The following is a 19,329-nucleotide window of genomic DNA, read 5'->3' as shown; positions in this document are numbered from 1 at the left end:
GCCATCTCAACACACACACCCGTCCCGCCTTCGCTACCATGCCGACACACCCCCTTTCAACTTCCGCCGGGCCCGTGATGGAACACAGTTGAAGCCACCCAAAATTGGCTTTCGATTATGCTGATTTGGGCGGATTCAGGAGATCGCCGCCCATCTCCCGATTTGTGTCGGAAGATGGGCGGCGATCACTTTCAAAAATGAGCTGGATTGGCACCTGAAAGTTCTGTCCATGGTTTCTCAGAACATCTGTTGCTCCCCTTTGTCTTCTCTTCTGTCTTTATCACTGAAAAACAGACATAGCAGCTTAGCAATAGCTAGAGACACAGAAATATAGCATGATCAAGCTTGTTGTTTTCAGGTAGCCTTATGTTTGTTGTAAGCTTCATTTGAATTATTAACGCTCTTCAATTCCCTCTTCTTGTCAAATGATCTCATTTGGGATTAAACAGGCATTCATCAGTACCTCCTTTCATATTTGCATATAATCTCATTCTTCCATTTCAAATATTCATTCTGTTGATCAGTAAACTTGTTATCTGTGTAAATTTCTTGAGCTGTAAGAAATTTAAAACTTTGCCATATGCACATCTCTACAAACCTCAGATTTTTACAATTATTTATTCTTCTACAGGTCCTCTTCAATTTAGCCAGTCAGTATTCAGCAAATGATATGCACGCCGAGGCGCTCAATACATACCAAGTCATAGTGAAAAATAAGATGTTTAGCAATGCAGGTAATTGCCCATGGAAAATACTGATGTAATTTCAATAATATTGTTAATAGCTATTTCCATTTAGATTTTCATCAAAGCTTGAAGTGTGGCTAGTTGGCTGAAATTTCTACTTTAGTCTTGCTGTAAGGTAATAATGAAGATATGATCATGTGAGCTGACCTAGTATTAAATGCTGTAAACTGCTTAGGATGGATTCTTGGTCCCAGGGTTGGCTAAAGAGTGGGTTTGAAGGAAGATGCTGCATAGAGAGTTTCAACCATTGATCAATGGTGATGTCTGTTGGCCACTCTAAAGATACACGTTAACTGGATTCTAGAGGAAATGACTACAGTTTGTGGTCCCTGGCTGAGGTTTGTTGCTTTGATAACTAGACCAGGTTTGGATTTACAGTGAGAATATTAATATACAAAGACTGGCTGGGTCTTGCTGAAACTCACCAGAGGGACCTGAATTTGCGAGGGTGTGTGTGGGTGTTCTCTCCCCCACTGCTGTCTTCCCTTCCACTTGCACTGTCCTCTGCCCCCTTGCTGTTATTCCCTTTCCCACTACCTCCTCCTTTCACTCTCACCTCATTCCTTTCCTCTTACACTCCAGATCTACATTCTCAGCCATCATAATCATTGGCAATGTCATTCCTTGTGGAGGCCACACCATGGGCAAAAAGAAAGGGAAAGGAAGGGATTTGGGGTGTAGGGCAAGGTGAGTTACATTCAGGTCCAGTAGGTATTTTTCTGTCTCTGGAGGGATAATCTGTTTTGTACCTATAACATCAGCAAAATCCATCCCTTCCTGTCTGAGCACTCTACCAGAACCCTTATCCACACTCTTATCAACTCTCGCCTAGATTATTGCAACCTCACCGGCCTCTCTCCTCTTCAATCAGTCCAAAACTCTGCTGCACGACTCATTTTCTGCCAGAGTCGCTATGCTCACATTAGCCCTCTCCTCAAGTCACTTCACTGGCTTCCTATCCGTTTCCGCATTCAATTCAAACTTCTCTTACTGACCTATAAATGCATTCACTCTACCGCTCCCCAGTACCTCTCCACTCTTGTCTCTCCCTACACCCCCCCTCGGGTACTCCATTCTGTGGATAAATCTCTCTTGTCTGTCCCCTTCTCCTCTACTGCTAATTCCAGACTCTGTTCCTTTTATCTCGCTGCACCTCACGCCTGGAATAGAATTCCCGAGCTTGTACGTCTAGCCCCGTCCTTGGCTGTTTTCAAATCCAGGCTAAAAGCCCACCTCTTTAACGCTGCTTTTGACTCCTAACCACTACTCACTTGCCCTGTACCCTTTTATCCCCACCTGTTTAATTCCCTTACCTCTTAATAGTTCTGTCTGTTTTGTCTGTCCTATTTAGATTGTAAGCTCTCTGAGCAGGGACTGTCTTTTTCTTGTTTGGTGTACAGCGCTGTGTATGCCTTGTAGCGCTATAGAAGTGATAAGTAGTAGTAGTAGTACCTTAGGCAGTGGATGACAAGGAGCCACAGTGGAACTTGAACTGGGCTTCTCTGTTTCTCAGCAAGTCACTTGGCACCAGGTCTTTTACCTGCAGCCCTCAGGCAAGTCCTTTTCATTACACCATGTCTCCTCCTGCTGCTGCAACCTTCCATTGCCCTTAATCACTTGCTGCCTTGTGCTGGGAACAGTTGGCAGTTTAACCCCTCCTAGTTCTGTCTCCGTTTTTACAACACTTCCCCTCAGGGGCAGTATCTCCAAATGGGTTAATTTTGCGCATACCATGGCAAAGACCCAGGGTATGTGAAGTATGATGTAAGTCTCACAGACTTACTGCTATCATGTGTCATAGTACTTGCATTGTGCTGAGAATTTCCTTCTGGAGTTCTTAAGATGTAATGTGTATAGACAGCTCATCTAGGTGTGCTTAAAACTTCCTGCTAATCAAGTATGTGACACCCAAAACAATGAGAAATATTTCGCGGTTTTTCTGCTATGTTTGTTTGGTCTCCAACTGCATTTCTTGGTATTTGAGGGTCTTCTCTCTCTCTCTCTCCCCATATAATTCACAGAGTTCTTGCTTGTGAATGACATATGATCAATTCTATTCTGGTGTTTTTCTCTTTTACCAGTGTGTCCAGCCTTGTGGTTGTTCATGTTATGATGAAAAGGTGCAGCAATTTATAACGGATGTTTTTACTATTCAGCTTATTAGTAATACGTTTGAAGTCCCTTTGCTGCAACATGATTGGACATAGATTAGCAAAAAGGACAATTTGATGACCCTCCCAGTAATATTTATGGCTCACATCCTTGATATAATTTGCTTCTTTAGTGTGAAATTATGTAGGCAGGTAATTATGTCCTTCAGTAAGTTAGATTCAAAGATCATTGCTTGTCATCGGGGAAGATGAATCCAGAAACTGATGGGTTATGACCAGCAGGTGGAGATAGAGGACACAACTCTGTCATATAGGATGGTATGCATTCTGGTCAGTTAGTATTCGTCTGTCTCTAGCAGGCAGTAGATAATCTCCTGATTTTTGGCTCCTGTTCTTGATTCAGTTACGCCCAGGTGTGATTAGGCTACTGCTGGTGTATTTTGTTGTACACCTGTTGTGCCAGGTCCCTCCCCTTCCCCTCGCCCCCTCCTGCCACAGGCTTTTCCTTCTTCATCAGCAAAAAAAGAAAAAACAGACCCAGTGATTAAATTCCCACTGAGTTAGCTGCTGAGGATGGCTAAATGTTAGAGGGGGTTGAGAAATACTAAAATCCAGGATTGTTCAGTGTTTTCCTTCACAGAGAAACTGTCAGCATTCTTCTGACCAACCCCTGATGAATACAGTGGCTTTCTTTCATATTCCCTTCATCATGGCTGCTTCAGTACTTTTGGCTTCCACAGGAGAAAGCTATTTTTGGAGTTGGAGGTTTTCTGAGCTGTTGTTTTTCCTGCATGACTTCAGTTTAATGGCAGGCATTTCTTATTCCTGTGCGGTGCTTGCTCAGTTCTCATTGGCTCTTGCAGCGAGTCCACTACTCTCACTGACTCGGCTTCTCACACTCAACAGCTGTGCCATGGAGGGAGGGAGGGGGGTAACTTCGGATCCTTAGGCTTCCTTCCTAAATTCTTCAGATGCTGTGAGTCGGGTACCCTTTACTTCTGATGCGTCAAGCCTATTTAATTAAGAGGGCTTTCCCTGTAGCTGAATGTCAGCATCAGTTTTCAGGGTCTGATACAGCATCCTCTGCTTAAGAGAGGAGGCATGTAGAATCTGATCCTGACATGGAACCTTTCTCTCCCCAATCCCTCCTATTTCAGAAGTGGGTCAGTAGTGTCTGTGTATTCTCCTCTACCAGAGCCTCTAGTGGAAGGGGAGCTCCCTGTGGATGAGCTGGACGATCCCTCTGCAGTGAGGATGTTCCATAGGGAAGAGCTTCCTTCTTTTATCACTAAAGCTTTGGAGATCATTAACATTTACTCTCCTCCTCAACCAGCCTCGCTCCCTAATCCCATGACGGCTAGTACAAACAAGCCTCCTAGGTCCTTTCCAGTTCATGAGGCTATGCATGAGTTAATTCCTTTGCAGTGGGATTCTCCAGATTCAAGCCTTAAGGTGGCCTGGGCCATGGCATGCTTGTACCCTGTCTCTCCTGATGAATTGGAGAAATTAAGGTTGCCGAAGGTTGATGGCTTAGTGGCATCTGTAACCCAAAAAAACTCCTCTCCCAGTTGAGGGGAGGTATAGCGTTTAAGGATGTCTGCATTGAAGCTTTCATTTGATATTTCTGCTTTGTCTCTTCAAGCATATGTCTGCAGCTCCTATTCTGCCAGAGTGTGTTTAAGCTGGGTTCAGCGGGTTGTTGATTCTTTCTCTGATACAGATAGTCCCTTCTCACTGGAGTTGCCTGCCATGGACGCTGAATTGACTTATTTAGCTGACACCTTATATGATCTTATTAGGACTTTGACTAAACAAATAGCCTTATCAGTCACAGCCAGTCACTTGTTATGGCTACTGTATTGGTCAGTGGATGCTGCTTCTAAACAGTGCCTAACTAAGCTTCTCTTTGGGGAATCTGGAGAAGTTGGTTAAAGATTTAGGCGATTCAGAGACCTAGCGTTTTCCTGAAGACAAGCCCCGTTCATCAGTCGGATCTTCTCAAGCTCATTCTCACCTCAAGGATGTGAAGTGTTACAGGCCTGGCTGAGCTCCTGCCTATCAGAGATCCAGATGTCAGCCGAAGTAGCCTTTTTGTAGTGACAAAAAGGCTTCTCAACAATCTTCCAGATCAGCCACCTGCAGTTCCGGTCCACTCTTCGTCACTTCTCATAGGGGGTTGTCTTTCCAGCTTTTACAGGGAGTAGACCAAGGTAATGTCGGATCAGTGGGTCTTAGATATCATCAGAGAAGGTTACAAATTTGAGTTCTCTCCAATCGCAGATTTTTTTCTTGGACACCACTTGCACGGCCTTGCTCAAAAGAAAATCAGTGATTTCCACTCTAGTGACAGCATTTCTAAGGCAAGAAGTAATTGGTGTTCACCCTTACTTGGATGACTGGCTGATCTGGGCATCTTCTTTCCAAGAAAGCCTGTCACCTCTCAAATTATATCTCTTCGTCAGTCATTAGGTTGGGTAATTAACCTTCATAAAAGTCTGTTTCAGTTGTCTCAGGGTCTGGAATATTTGGTGGTTCATGTTGACACCCTACAAGGCAAGGTTTTCCTTGCAGATCACAGAAGAATCAAGATTCAAGAACATAAGCGTTGTCATACTGGGACAGACCGAAGGTCCATCAAGCCCAGTATCCTGTTTCCAACAGCGGCCAATCCAGGTCACAAGTACCTGGCAAGATCCCAGAACAGTAAAACAGATTTTATGCTGCTTATCCTAGAAATGAGCAGTGGATGTTCCCAAGTCCGTCTTAATAACGGCTTATGGACTTTTCTTTTAGGAAACTATCCAAACGTTTTCAAACCCTGCTAGGCTAAGTGCTTTACCACATTTTCTGGCAAAGAATTCCAGAGTTTAATTACATGTTGAGTGAAGAAAATTTTCTCTGGTTTGTTTTAAATTTACTACTTAGTAGTTTCATTGCATGCCTCCTAGTATTCATGTCTACCCGTTCCACTCCACTCTGTATTTTATAGACCTGTATCATAAATATCTCCCCTCAGCCATCTCTTCTCCAAGCTGAAGAGCCCTAGCCACTTTAGCCTTTCCTTATAGAGAAGTCGTTCCGTGCCCTTTATCATTTTCGTCACCCTTCTCTGTACCTTTTCTAATTCCACTACATGTTTTTTGAGATGTGGTGACCAGAATTGCACACAGTATTCAAGGTGCAGTCACACCATGGAGCGATACAAAGGCATTATAATATTCTCATCTTTGTTTTACATTCCTTTCCTAATAATTCCTAACATTCTATTTGCTTTCTTAGCGTCTGCTGCACACTGAGCAGAGGGTTTCAACGTATCATCAATGATGACACTTAAATCCTTCTCTTCGGCGGTGACTCCTAATGTGAAACCTTGTATCTCATAGCTATAGTTTGGGTTCCTCTTCCCCACATGCATCACTGTGCAGTTGCTCACGTTAAATGTCATCTGCTATTTGGATGCCCGGTCTCCCAGTCTCATAATGTCCTCTTGCAATTTTTCATAATCCTCTTGCAATTTAACAACTTTGAATAACTTTGTATCATCAGCAAATTTAATAACCTCACTAGTTATACCCATGTCTACATCATTTATAAATATGTTAAAAGGAGTGGTCCCAGCGCAGACCCCTGGGGAACCCCACCATCTACCCTTCTCCATTGAGAATACTGACCATTTAACCCTACTCTTGTTTTTGTATATTTTAACCAATTTTTAATCCACAGTAGGACATTACTTCCTATCCCATGACTTTCTAATTTCCTCAGGAGTGTTTAGTAGTTGTTAAATGCCTTTTGAAATTCCAGATATATAATATCGACCGGTTCACCTTTATCCACTTGTTTATTCACCCCTTCAAAGAAATATAGTAGATTAGTGAGGCAAGACTTCCCTTGACTAAATCCATGTTGGCGTTGTCTCATTAACCCATGTATATGTTCTGTAATTTTGTTCTTTATAATTGTCTCTATCATTTTGCCTGGCACTGACGTCAGTCTCACCAGTATATAATTTGCCTGATCTTCTGTGGAACCCCTTTGTCACCACTTCAAATTCAGAACCCTCGTGCTTGGGATTATGTTCAAGTCCTGGGGTCTATGGCAGCGACTCTTGATGTGAGTCCCTGGGCCAAAGCTCACATGAGAACACTTCAGCAGTCGCTCCTATCCCACTGGTCCCCAATGTCTCAGGAGGTACAATCTTAGTCTATTTTGGATTTCTCAGGCAAAATCCAGCATGATGTGGTGGCTGCAGTCGAACAACCTTTCTCCGGGGAACCACGTTATCCACCCCACATTGGATGGTGGTGGTGACAGATACAAGTCTGAGAGGGTAGGGAGCCCATTGTCTACAGCTCAGTGCTCAAGGACTTTGATCCAAAGCAGAGGCCCTATGGCCCATCAGTTGCCTGGAGCTGCATGCAGTCATACTGGTTCTATGAGCCTTTCAGTCCACTATGAAAGGCAATCTGGTATAGGTCCTTTCAGACAATCTAACGACTATAGCCTACATAAACAGCTAAGTAGCCGTACGAAGTGCACATCTCACTCTAGATGCTTGTCTCTTGATTCAGCAGGCAGAAAAGTATGTACAAATGATTTCTGTGGCTCACATTGCTGGGTGATTTCTGCGACTCACATTGCTGAGAATTTCAATGTCCAAATGGACTATCTCAACAGAAAGTCCTCAGACCCAGGGGAATGGGCATTGTCACAAACAATTTTTCAAATGATTACACAAAGATGGGGGACTCCAGCACCGAATCTGATGGTGTCCCACCGCAATGCAAACATCTCTCGGTTCTTCAGCATTAAAAGAGAGTTCAGTTCGGAGGGCAGGAATGACTGGAAAAGTTGCTGCTCTACATCTTTCCATCTTGGCCAGTGATAGGAAGAGTGCTATGTAAGGTGCTTCTTCATCCGGGCTTGGTGATTCTCATAGCTCCCAATTGGCCCAGGAGTCCTTGGTATGTGGATCTGATACAGCAACTCGTGGTCAAGCCCGTTCACCTTCTGGTCCATCAGGACCTACTATCTCAGGCTCCTGACCAGATGGAAGATCTCTTCCACTTTGGTCTTACAGTTTGACTATTCAAAGGTCGAGGTTAAGGATGAAGAGTTATCAAGAAGATGTAATTTCTACATTACTTCACGGAAGCATTCGACCTCTTCGGCATGTGCTCGAGTCTGGGATTGTTTGAGTCTTAGCGTTCGGAAAGGGCCATTTCACTCTCTCATTCATCTTTACCTCAAATTTTAGCCTTTTTACAGGAAGATTTTAAGAATGGTCTAGCCTACAACTTTCTCTGAGTGGAAGTGGCAGCTCATCCAGATGTGATCCGTTTCCTTAAGGACATTAACCATCTTAAGCGTTCTCTTTGTTCTCCTTATCCTGAGTGGAATTTTTATTTGGTGCTGAAAGCTTTTCAGTCTACTGTCTTTGAGCCAGTGAAGAAGGCTACACTGAAGGGTCTTACGTTGAAGATGGTGTTTCTGATGGCGATAACTTCGGAAGAAGAATTCTGGAATTGCAAGCCTTGTCATGCAGAGATCCTTTTTTTCTGATTTTCTGAAGCAGGGGTTTCTATTTGCAGAGTACCATCCTTTCTCCCTAAGGTCATATCTGTGTTTCAGATCAATCGGTCTTTATTTCTCCCTTCCTTCAAGATGGAAGATTATGGGAAAGACTATAACAACTTACATTCCCTGGATGTCTGTCAAATTCTTCTTCATTATCTCAACATTACTAATGAGTTTCACTGGTTAGACCCATCTTTTTGTTCTCTTTGTAGGCCCAAAGAAGGGGAATGCTGCTTCCGAGGCTACTATAGTGTGCTGGATTAAGGAATCTTTTAGCAGCATACACTTTCAGGGAAAACGTGTCTCTTTCCTTGAGAGCTCACTCTGCTAGAGTGCTTTCCACTTCTTGGGCGGAGTCTTGTGCCTTTTCTCTTGAAGAGATTTGTAGATCAGCTACATGGTGGTGCTTGCATAGGCTCCGATTCTGTGGGTGCTCAAGCACCCCCAATATTTTGGGGCCTGACATAGGTGGCTCCACCAGAGGATTCCCGATTGTCAGTTCTTGTACTGTCCCACTGCCGGCAGCTCTCCCGCTCCCCACGGTTCACTGGTGCTGTTAACTACGTTGATTGCTGCTGGTAGAGGCACCGCAGCGATTAAAAGGAGCTGCCTCAAGATCTTGTTTTTCCCTATGACATCTCTTGCCTCCTCTGATGCAACTTCCTGTTTCATTGTGGGCAGGACACATCACAGGGAAGATCGAGGCCACAAGGCAGCATCCTTGAGTCGCTAGCGCTGCGGTGCCTCATCCACCAGCAGCAATCAAGGTAGTTAGCAGCACCAGTGAGCTGGGGGGGGGGGGGGGGGTGGAAGGGGAGAAATAGACCTGAAGGGTCCAGAGGGGGGAGAGAGAGAGGTGTTGCTCTGCTGGACCAGGAGAGGGGAGAGAGGGATGGACAGACAGACAGGGAGGGGGATAAGAAGATGCTGGATGGAAGAGAGGGGAAGAGACACTGGAGAATCAGCAGGGAACTATACTGAACTGTGAGGGGGATGTGGATGGGAAGAGACAGAGAGATACTGGACCCAAAATGGAGGGTGTGGGGTGTGGGTGGGAAGCTACAGGGAGAGAGACTGGCTCCAGTAGGACAGAAGGAAAGAGAGAAGGGAGGGACAAGGAGACAGAGAAGAGATGCTGGGCATGGGGGGAGAAGGAATAGGGACACAGAGGGGAAATGTTGGAAACGGGGTGGGGGAACAGGGACACAGAGAAGTAATGCTGATCACAGGGGGAGGAGGAGGAGGGATAGTAGGGACAGGGACACAGATGGAAATTCGGGATAGCGCTAGACACACAGAGGGGAAATGCTGACTATAAGGGCTGGATCGGGACACTGAGAGGGCAGATGCTGAAAATGGAGGAAGGTAAAGGACATAGAGGGGAGATGTTGGGATACATAATGATGCAAGAGGAGGATGGTGGACATGGAGCGAGAAGAAATGTTAAATGGACAGACCACAGCAAAGACAAGAAAAATAGATGTAGAAACTGGAACCACAAGGAACAGAAAAATAAAATGCTCAGACAACAAAAGTAGAACAAAGTATTTTATTCTGAATTTATTCATTTGAATATGCCAGCTTTTGGAATTGCACATTTCTGATATTTTGTATTGTATCTAGTATTGGTGTATGTCGAGTCTAATTTCTTGAGGTTTCCAGTTCAGTTTTTTTTAACCTTTATATTGATCTCTGGTCTCTTGTGATATATTTGTTGTTTCAAGTGTTTTTCATGTGTGAACATGGTGTGGTATTCTGTTAGCATCTAGCATCTGCATAGAGATCTTGTTTTGTTTCACTAGGTAGTATATTGGTATTTTAGGGCCCAGGGTAGTATTTACAGTTTTTCCTTTTCATAATGAGGCTGTAGCTCTTTGTGTCCTAGGAGTTAGTTGTTTTGTGGTGTGGTAAGGTTCTGAGTGTGTTTGTGCTCAACTTTGTGTATAGTGTAAAGATGTCTTAACAAGGTGTGGTTTGGATTTGAAAAAATGCAGGGGACAGTGCTTTGATGGTGTAGTAATGTTTCAGGAATTGTGCAAGCTAAAGTTCGGGAAATGGAGCCTCATGTTATCTTTGAATGCAGTCTAACATTGTTTCTGTTTTGGTGGGGGCAGGCAGAGGTAGAATATTGGGTTGTGTTTAGCACCTCGAATCATTTTGAAAAGTTGGCTCCTATGGGTCGTTGCACACATTTTCTAAACATTGGATGGATGTCATGTCACAATCAGATGCAGCATTTGGTGCTTCGATTCTTTCAGTCGTTTCTGTTTCCCACCCACATTAAGTACTGCTTTGCTACATCCTATCAGTTTCTAGATTCATCTGCTCTGATGACAAGGAAGGAAAAATTATGTCTTCTAATTTTCTTTCCTTTAGTCATAGTAGATGAATTCAGAACCTAGGTGTGTTAATCTAGTTGGTTACTTTGTTGATTTCTCAGGTTTGCTGCTTCACAGTTCAGTTACTCCATGTTACTGGTCTGAGTGAGTCTTTGCTCTCCTCTGTGGGGAAGGAGAAGTTCTTTGCTTTGTCTTTCTTGTTTCCTTCTACTTTATGAGAAATACTAACTGACCAGAATACATACCATCCTATATGACTCAGTTCAGTTTTGTCCTCTATCTCCATCAGTTTCTGGATTCATCTGCTATGACTAAAGGAAAGAAAATTATCAGGTAAGACATCATTCTTCCTTAATGCCCTCTGTGCTCTTTCCAACTTCATTATCAGTTCCTTGACTGTTTTGCTCCCTTGAGACCAACAGTGCCATGTGGTCTTGTAGTCAACATATGCCAGCAAATCTGAGATATCTTCTCCCCCCCTCCCCCCGCCCCCAACCAAATGCACAAGTTATTGTGCCTTGTGCAAATCTCAGTCCTCCACTTTAGCATAAAATCCTTGATTGACCATTTCTACCTCCGTTATGGCTTTCTGTAAACTCACTAAGGAGTCCTTTTACTAAGGTGCGCTGAAAAATGGCCTATGGTAGTGTAGACGTGTGTTTTGGGTGCGCATAGAATTTTTTAGTTCATGTACAAAAAAATGCCTTTAAAAACTTTTTGCCGCACGTCCATTTTGGGTCTGAGACCTTACCGAAAGCCATTGACCTAGTGGTAAGGTCTCACGAGGTAACTGGGTGGTAATGGTTTACGTGCGCCAGAAAATCAAAAAATATTTTTCAGACACGTGTAGCGGAATTACTGCAAGGGCCATGCGGTAACCAGGTGGTAACTCCAATTTGGCACATGTTGGGTGCATGTAGGCTCCTACATGACTTAGTAAAAGGGCCCCTTACTGAGTTCTAGTAGGTTGATGTGTACTTTCCCCTCTATTACTGTCCAAACTCCTTAAGTCTGTAAGTGATTGCGATGTGTCAGAGGTAAAAGCTGGACATATAAAATAATTTAGAAAACAGACATTATTATGTCAACACAAAATTCAAAATAACATGCATATAAATAAATTACATAAACATGTTCAAATGTGAAAAGTAATAAGCAAGAAATCAATGAGTGCAAGAGAGAGAAGTTAGTTAATTTATTGGTTATAGATGGAGATGCCCCAGCCTACATGTCAGGCCTAATAGACTTACCAATGAGGAATGCTAAGACATCGTCCCGCACATTCCTTAACCTTCATTTCCCCAACTGTAAAGGGCTAAAATACAAACTAACGCACGCGTCAACCTTTTCCTACTTGAGCACACATTTTTGGAACGAACTACCGAGTAACTTAAAATCGATCCATGAACTAACCAACTTCCGCAAACTATTGAAGACCCATCTCTTTAACAAGACATACCACAAAGACCAACAAATATGAACTCCTTCACACATACCCAGAATTGTTTTTACTATCTGCTTGTTATATTAATATCATGCTTTAACATTATCATGTTACCCAAGATCCTTCTATAATACTAAATGTTAATTTCTTATATATCTCCATTATTCATGATATATTGTAAGCCACATTGAGCCTGCAAAAAGGTGGGACAATGTGGGATACAAATGCAATAAATAAATCATTTATCAGTGTATTTTTATATTTTGTATTTGTTTTGAACTTTAATTTCCCTTCGTTCTTTTTTTAAGGTGGTTTTACAGGTTTTTGACATTTTTTTGCAGTTTTTTCTTTTTAATCTCCATGAACTTTTAATCACAATTTTAGTTGAAGAATAGCAGTTTTATATTGTGTACAGCACTTCCCGATTCCAGTGACATCAGCATAATTTGAATGCATCCAATATGGCCACTGAAACGCACAAGAAATTAGCATTTATTGAGCATTTTTCTCGGCATCTTTTCCTAAAATTTAGTGATTCCAGGTGGGCAAGCACTGCTATATTGGATTTTCCACTCTGTTTTGTGTTTTAAAATCAATCCCGCTTTTACTAACAGTGATGTTAAATGATCTTTTTTTGAATGTACAAACCATTTTCTGAATCTGATATCCATATTTGCAGGATGAATATATCATTTTCAAGTAATTATTGTTTTTTATTTGAGGAATTTTTAAAAGTTTTTATTCTGAGCTTAACCTTGGACCTCTGTTGGAGGCATGTAAACTAGCACTATTCATTGCATGGCAGATTCTTTCAAATTTTGCTTGTAGAGAAGTGCTGTTACTTATGCTCTTATGTTACTATTAAGTCTAACATGATTAAATACTAAAAGCTTCCCAACAATCTTTTAAAATTATAAAATTATTCTTCAGTAAACAAAACATTTTTACCACCCACAGGTTTGTGGATAGACTTTTGCCATTTGTGCTTTTACACCCCTATAGGCATGTGCCCTTTTTAATGTCATTTTTATGTGTCTGCATCACAGGACAACACAAATATGCATGTTGTGCGAAAATTTATGCATGTCACACACAGAAGAGTTATATGCTACTCATAATTCATTACACCTCTTTTGCACTCATTGATTTCTTGCTTTTTGTTCATTTTTATATTTGAACATCTGGCTAGTCATTAATTGTACAATTTATTATTTTAAAATATAGTTTATTTCTATGCATGTTAATTTGAATTTTGTGTTGACATAATAGTGCTTGTTTTTAATCATATGTCCAAATTGATAGCTTTTATCCCTGATGCAGCCTTTTAAAGGTGAAACTTGGACACGTCAGGTGATGTTATAATAAATTGCACACTTCTACACATGCTGGTCTGCTTTGGATTGTTTTCTACCTCTGTATATCTGGGGTAGATGGTACTGCCAGCTTATATTTAGGAGGATTCTAGAAAGGCAGAAAGATCCAAACTATCTTTTGAAATTGGAGTAAAATAAACTTGACTGTCCTGACCAGACTTCTTTTTAATATGTGGAAGATAAAATACTCTTGGAGGAACGGACTGGGATGGAACATGAAGCGCCTCAATTATATAACGTTTAAACATTTCCTGTGCCGGAACTCTAGGAATTCTTGGAAAATTTATCAAGTGTAAATTCTTTCTACGAACTATATTTTCTAAATTCTCACAGTTAGATGTCAGTATAGTATTCTCCTTAATTATAGAGTTGCCTAAAGTCTTTATCTTGTCTAACTCAGATTCCAGTTTCTCAACACAAGATTGTAACAACGATAGGTGGGTCTGCTGTTTCTCCTTATGTCAAGTGATGTAAGTCCCTACCCCTAGTCTGAGCCATTTGCTGTTCCAAATTTTGTCCCAGAGCCACAGCTAACTTCCAAATTTCTTCTAAGGTAAATTCAGAAGGTGTTAATGAATTAAAAGTAAAAACTGAGGCAGAAATGGTAGAAACCTCTACTATTTCCACAGAGGGCTCTGGAGTAACCTTTAGCTTCAGAACGTTGTCGACATTGGAACTTACAATCCTCCTGGTTTGCTTTTGCACCTGTAGAGTGCCTCCTCCCTCCAGTGCACACTACACCATGTCTTCCAAACTCTCTAAAACAGTGTAAGTGGAGATGATGTCAGAATCCTGCACCGCACGCTGTTTGACGTCCTTCCTTCGCTCAGTCACCAGGCTTCCACTGCCGCCCGCAGCTGCTTCTTCTCCACTTCAGGGTAGCATGGTCCGCTTCCTGGCGCGTCCGTCACAGAGTGAAGAGACGGGGTCACCTGCTGCAGGGGCATCCGGTGCAGCGGAGCCCCTGATGGACTTAGAAACATCTTTATCCCCACCTCCCGATTCTAAATGCCCTCCGTGTCCGGCTATAGATGTGGTGAGGGGAGCAGGCATCCGAGAACCCAACAAGGGGAACAAAGAGCCAGCAGACGGGAGCACCCATGCCACAGGAAAGTAGCCAGGAGAGAGAGGTCCTTGGGTTTAAAGGACCCGTAACAACTCCGGAGGTTAACCTAGAGAGGATTTGGCTAAAGCTGAGTAAAATGTACTCCACGCTTCAAAATGCTTCAGAAAAGGTAAATTATCTTTGAAAATTGAGGACATGGCAAAAAATGTAGAAACGGTTAAAGAAGACCTGACGACACAAGTAAAAGATCTAAAAAAAGATATGGATCAATTGCAAGATAAAAGACAATTTGGCAATGCATAGAAAAATTGAACAGATCGAGAATTTTAATAAAAGACTAAACCTTCATGTTCTGAATTTTCCCAAAATTCCTGATAAGACGCCTATAGAGTTATTTAAAAAATACTTGCAAGAAAATTTGAAAATGCCTCAAGAACTTATTCCTCCTATAAATAAAATTTATTATCTTCCGACAAGCTCGGGTGGAAAAGAAGGAAAGAAAGAAGGTTTGGATGGTATAGACTTTAACAATCTGTCTGAAATTCTAGAACAATCCATTGAAATAGTTCTGCAAAGAGCCACCCTTTTGGTCTCGCTGGTATTTGAACAAGATCTCAATGCAATATTAAAATTATACTTTAAATTTTCAAAAGTTCCTTTTTATGGAACAAAAATATGGATATTTCCAGATGTTACTAAAGTAACCCAAGAACGTAGAAAATTATCTCTGGCATTGAAACAGGGTGTTCTTAAATTGGGTGGCTCATTTTTGTTAGTCTATCCTTGCAAATGCCTGGTCAGGTTTAGCGGGATAAAGTATGTATTCTGTGACTCAGAACAGCTAAAATCCTTTCTGGATATGAAACAGCTTAATGTAGAATTAGTTAAATGATATGTGACGAATTACACACTTAAACCGCATTTTCTATATTTGTGTTAATATACCTGTATATAACTCCACTAAATTGTAATTCCCCCCTTAACTTGAGGTCTAAGGAAGCATGTATAATTTTTCCTTTTGCTTATTTTTTTTTAACGCTTGTATTATACTGTTTTTCTGTAACAAGTGATATGCTTGTAAGAAATTTGGAAATTCTATGAATAAAAAAAAAAAAAAAGATCTGCCCCTAAACAATTCAAAGCAGACCTCATGAAATACGTAAACCACAGGCTTCAAAATGGTCTCTTTCCCACAGATAAAGGAAACATCTTACTTACTCCTCTGCCTAAAGATGCTAAGAAAAGCACAATGGACCTAACCAATTACCGCCCAGTAGCATCTATTCCGCTCATAACCAAACTCATGGAGGGCATAGTGACGAAACAACTTACTGAATACCTAAATAAACACTCAATTCTGCACGAGTCTCAATCAGGATTTCGATTGAATCACAGCACCAAAACTGTTCTAGTATCTGCAATGAACTCATTCAAACAAGCAATTGCAACCGGCAACAACATACTCCTCCTACAATTCGACATGTCCAGTGCCTTCGACATGGTTAATCATGGAATACTATTACATATACTAGAATACTTCGGAGTGGGAGGTACAGTTCTCAAATTGTTCAGAGGATTCCTGACCACAAGATCATACCAAGTAACAACAAACGCGGACATATCAGCCCCACGGCTACCTGAATGTGGAGTCCCCCAAGGATCTCCCCTCTCACCAACCCTCTTTAACCTAATGATGATACCTTTAGCCAAATTACTAGCCAGTCAAAACCTCAACCCCTACATATATGCAGACGATGTCACGATTTACATCCCGTTCAAACATGATCTAAATGAAATCACCAACGAGCTCAACCAAAGCCTCCAAATCATGCACTCCTGGGCGGATGCATTTCAGCTAAAACTTAACGCAGAAAAGACACAATGTCTTGTACTCACCTCACAACATAACACAAACAACTTCACCACCATAACCACACCATACTGCTCTCTTCCTGTCTCACAAAATCTGAAAATTCTTGGAGTTACCATTGATTAAAACCTCACACTCGATGCCCATGTGAAGAATACGATGAAAAAAATGTTCCACTCCATGTGGAAACTCAAAAGAGTAAAACCTTTCCTTCCGAGATACATCTTCCGGACCCTGATACAGTCAATGGTAATAACTACTACTACTACTACTTAACATTTCTAAAGCGCTACTAGGGTTACGCAGCGCTGTACAGTTTAACAAAGAAGGACAGTCCTTGCTCAAAGGAGCTTACAATCTAAAGGACGAAATGTCAAGTTGGGGCAGTCTAGATTTCCTGAATAGTGGTAAAGTGGTTAGGTGCCGAAGGCGACATTGAAGAGATGGGCTTTGAGCAAGGATTTAAAGATGGGCAGGAAGGGGGCTTGGCGTATGGGCTACTGCAACACACTGTACGCTGGCTGCAAAGAACAGACTATCAAAAAACTCCAAACAGCCCAGATTACCGCCGCCAGACTCATATTTGGAAAAACTAAATACGAAAGTGCAAAACCCCTAAGAGAGAAACTCCACTGGCTCCCACTTAAGGAACGCATCGCGTTCAAGTTTTGCACGATTGTACACAAAATTATTCACGCAGACGTCCCAACCTACATGCTAAACCTCGTGGACCTGCTTCCCAGAAACGCCAAAAGATCATCCCACAAATTTCTCAATCTGCACTTCCCCAGCTGTAAAGGACTAAAATACAAGCTGATACATGCCACTACCTTCTCATACACGAGCACGCAGTTGTGGAATGCACTACCTACTGCCTTGAAATTTATTGACGAAATAACCAACTTTCACAAAGCTCTGAAGACATATCTCTTCAACAAAGCCTACAAAGAGAACCCATAGCCTTACTAAATTACCTTGCCAACCTACCCAGTTATGAAAGTCTACTTTTTATATTTACCTGACTCATACTTTTCCTCTTTCCTCTCCCTTACTTAATCTTTGTACATCACTAATTGTATCTGCTATCCTGGAATGACAATGCCATAACAGGACTCTGTAAGCCACATTGAGCCTGCAAATGTGGGATACAAATGCAATAAATAAATAAATAGGTAACGTTTTCATGGATTCACACAGCTCAGCCATCAGCCTTTACAAAAGTGAACGCACTGTGCTCTATAGATCTAGGTCATAAAGGACCTGACAGAGCGAACAGATGGTTACAAAGCACTGTTAGATTCTAGAACTTTTATGCTTAGGAAGTTCCCTTAGTGGCAGGTCACTGATCCATCAGTTAGACATTATGGAAATATTATTTTCAATTAACAATTGCCAATAAGTATTTATGAGAGTAATAAATATAAACAATATTAGTTATTAGTGTAAAGTGAGGTATTGAAATTAAGTTATGTTGCGTGTCAAATGGTGCGAGTGAGTGGTGCAATCCAGATAATGGTAGGAGAGCAATTTACATTAGATTGTAAAGCAGAAATGCTGGGATGGGTAAGTATGAGGAGGAAAGATAAGAAGGGGTATTAATATGAATATGTGTGATTGGAGTCACATTCAAGAGAGCCTGAGGCTGAAAACTAATGTAGCCTCCAGGCCTGGAGCAGTGGGTTGGAAGAATGAACAGTGTGCACCTAATAGAAAAAATAAAAGCTTTATATTGTGAAAGAAACCAAAACTTTGATGACATATGGGCTCCGTTTGCTAGGTATATTTGAAACAAAGATTACACAACAGGTGTAGCATATCTGAAGATTAGTGAGCTGAGCTTGTAAAGGGGGAAAGGATAAGGGAGGGGGTATGGGGGGAAAATCTGAGGCCTAGGGATGTGGATTTATTCAAAATTAAAAGGGAGTGATAGATGGCATAAGAAGGAGGGGGTGTGAGGTGATACTGGAAAATGGCTGTAGATGTATGTTGCCGTTTCCTGACTGCATCAAAGGAACAATGTTATGTTCTGTTATAATTAGAAAAATAAAATAAAATGCTGTATTAGGTGTTTAACATGGAAATTAATATTCTGTCTTGATTCTACAGTAGCTTTTTTTTTCTTTGTTTGTTAAGCACTTTTTGTGTGCTAGTAAATAAGCCCTGCAGCACGGACTCATTCAAGTCTCTGAAACCTTGCCATTGTCACAGATTGAGTCCTGTAAACTTCCAGTATTACAGCAAATATGGAACTTTGGCATGATGTGTAGTTCATTCTCTCTGTTTACATTCTAGGGAGACTCAAAGTGAATATGGCAAATATATACTTAAAACAGGGAAACTACTCAAAAGCAATTAAATTTTATCGAATGGCTCTGGATCAGATTCCAAGTGCGTATAATGAGATGAGGTGAGTTTGTTTCCATACATGGTGTAGCTAATTTTCATGTAGCGGTGATTCAAGAAGTGGAGCCTAGTAGAGCAGCAGTCTGAGAACCTGCTGCTCTAACCACTAGGTTCAAATATTGTTTCTGTCCACTGATGCTATGTATGATGTTGGGCAAGTCATTGGTTGCCTGTTTTCTATTAGAATTCATTTCAAAATCTTGGCTCTGTTTCATTCATGTTAATAAAATTGTAAGTTTGTTATGTTAAACTGCTGTATGCTTCCTTGGGTGAATCTCTTCATAAAAACGGTTAATAAAATCCCAATAAATAAAATATATTAGGAATAACTCATTTTCTCTCACGACTACTGATTTCATACTCATGCTTGCTTCAGTCTGCCCAAAGGAATCTTTTAGTT

The 19,329-nt window shown here is 41.5% G+C and overlaps 1 protein-coding gene across 5 annotated transcripts in view; it reads left to right on the top strand.

Annotated features, from left to right (window-relative positions):
* Positions 1-19,329, top strand: part of IFT88 (intraflagellar transport 88) — a 269,351-nt gene that overhangs the window by 70,619 nt on the left and 179,403 nt on the right. For all 5 annotated transcript variants that reach the window (XM_030200295.1, XM_030200293.1, XM_030200296.1 and 2 more), the window contains 2 exons: positions 632-734; positions 18,819-18,933. In XM_030200295.1, coding sequence (XP_030056155.1) covers positions 632-734; positions 18,819-18,933 — 218 coding nt within the window. The remainder of the gene's footprint in view (positions 1-631; positions 735-18,818; positions 18,934-19,329) is intronic.

The sequence above is a fragment of the Microcaecilia unicolor genome, chromosome 4 (genome assembly GCF_901765095.1).
Source record: "Microcaecilia unicolor chromosome 4, aMicUni1.1, whole genome shotgun sequence".
NCBI lineage: Eukaryota > Metazoa > Chordata > Amphibia > Gymnophiona > Siphonopidae > Microcaecilia > Microcaecilia unicolor.
Note: the sequence above shows the minus strand (reverse complement) of the source record. Positions and strands in the feature narration are given on the sequence as shown.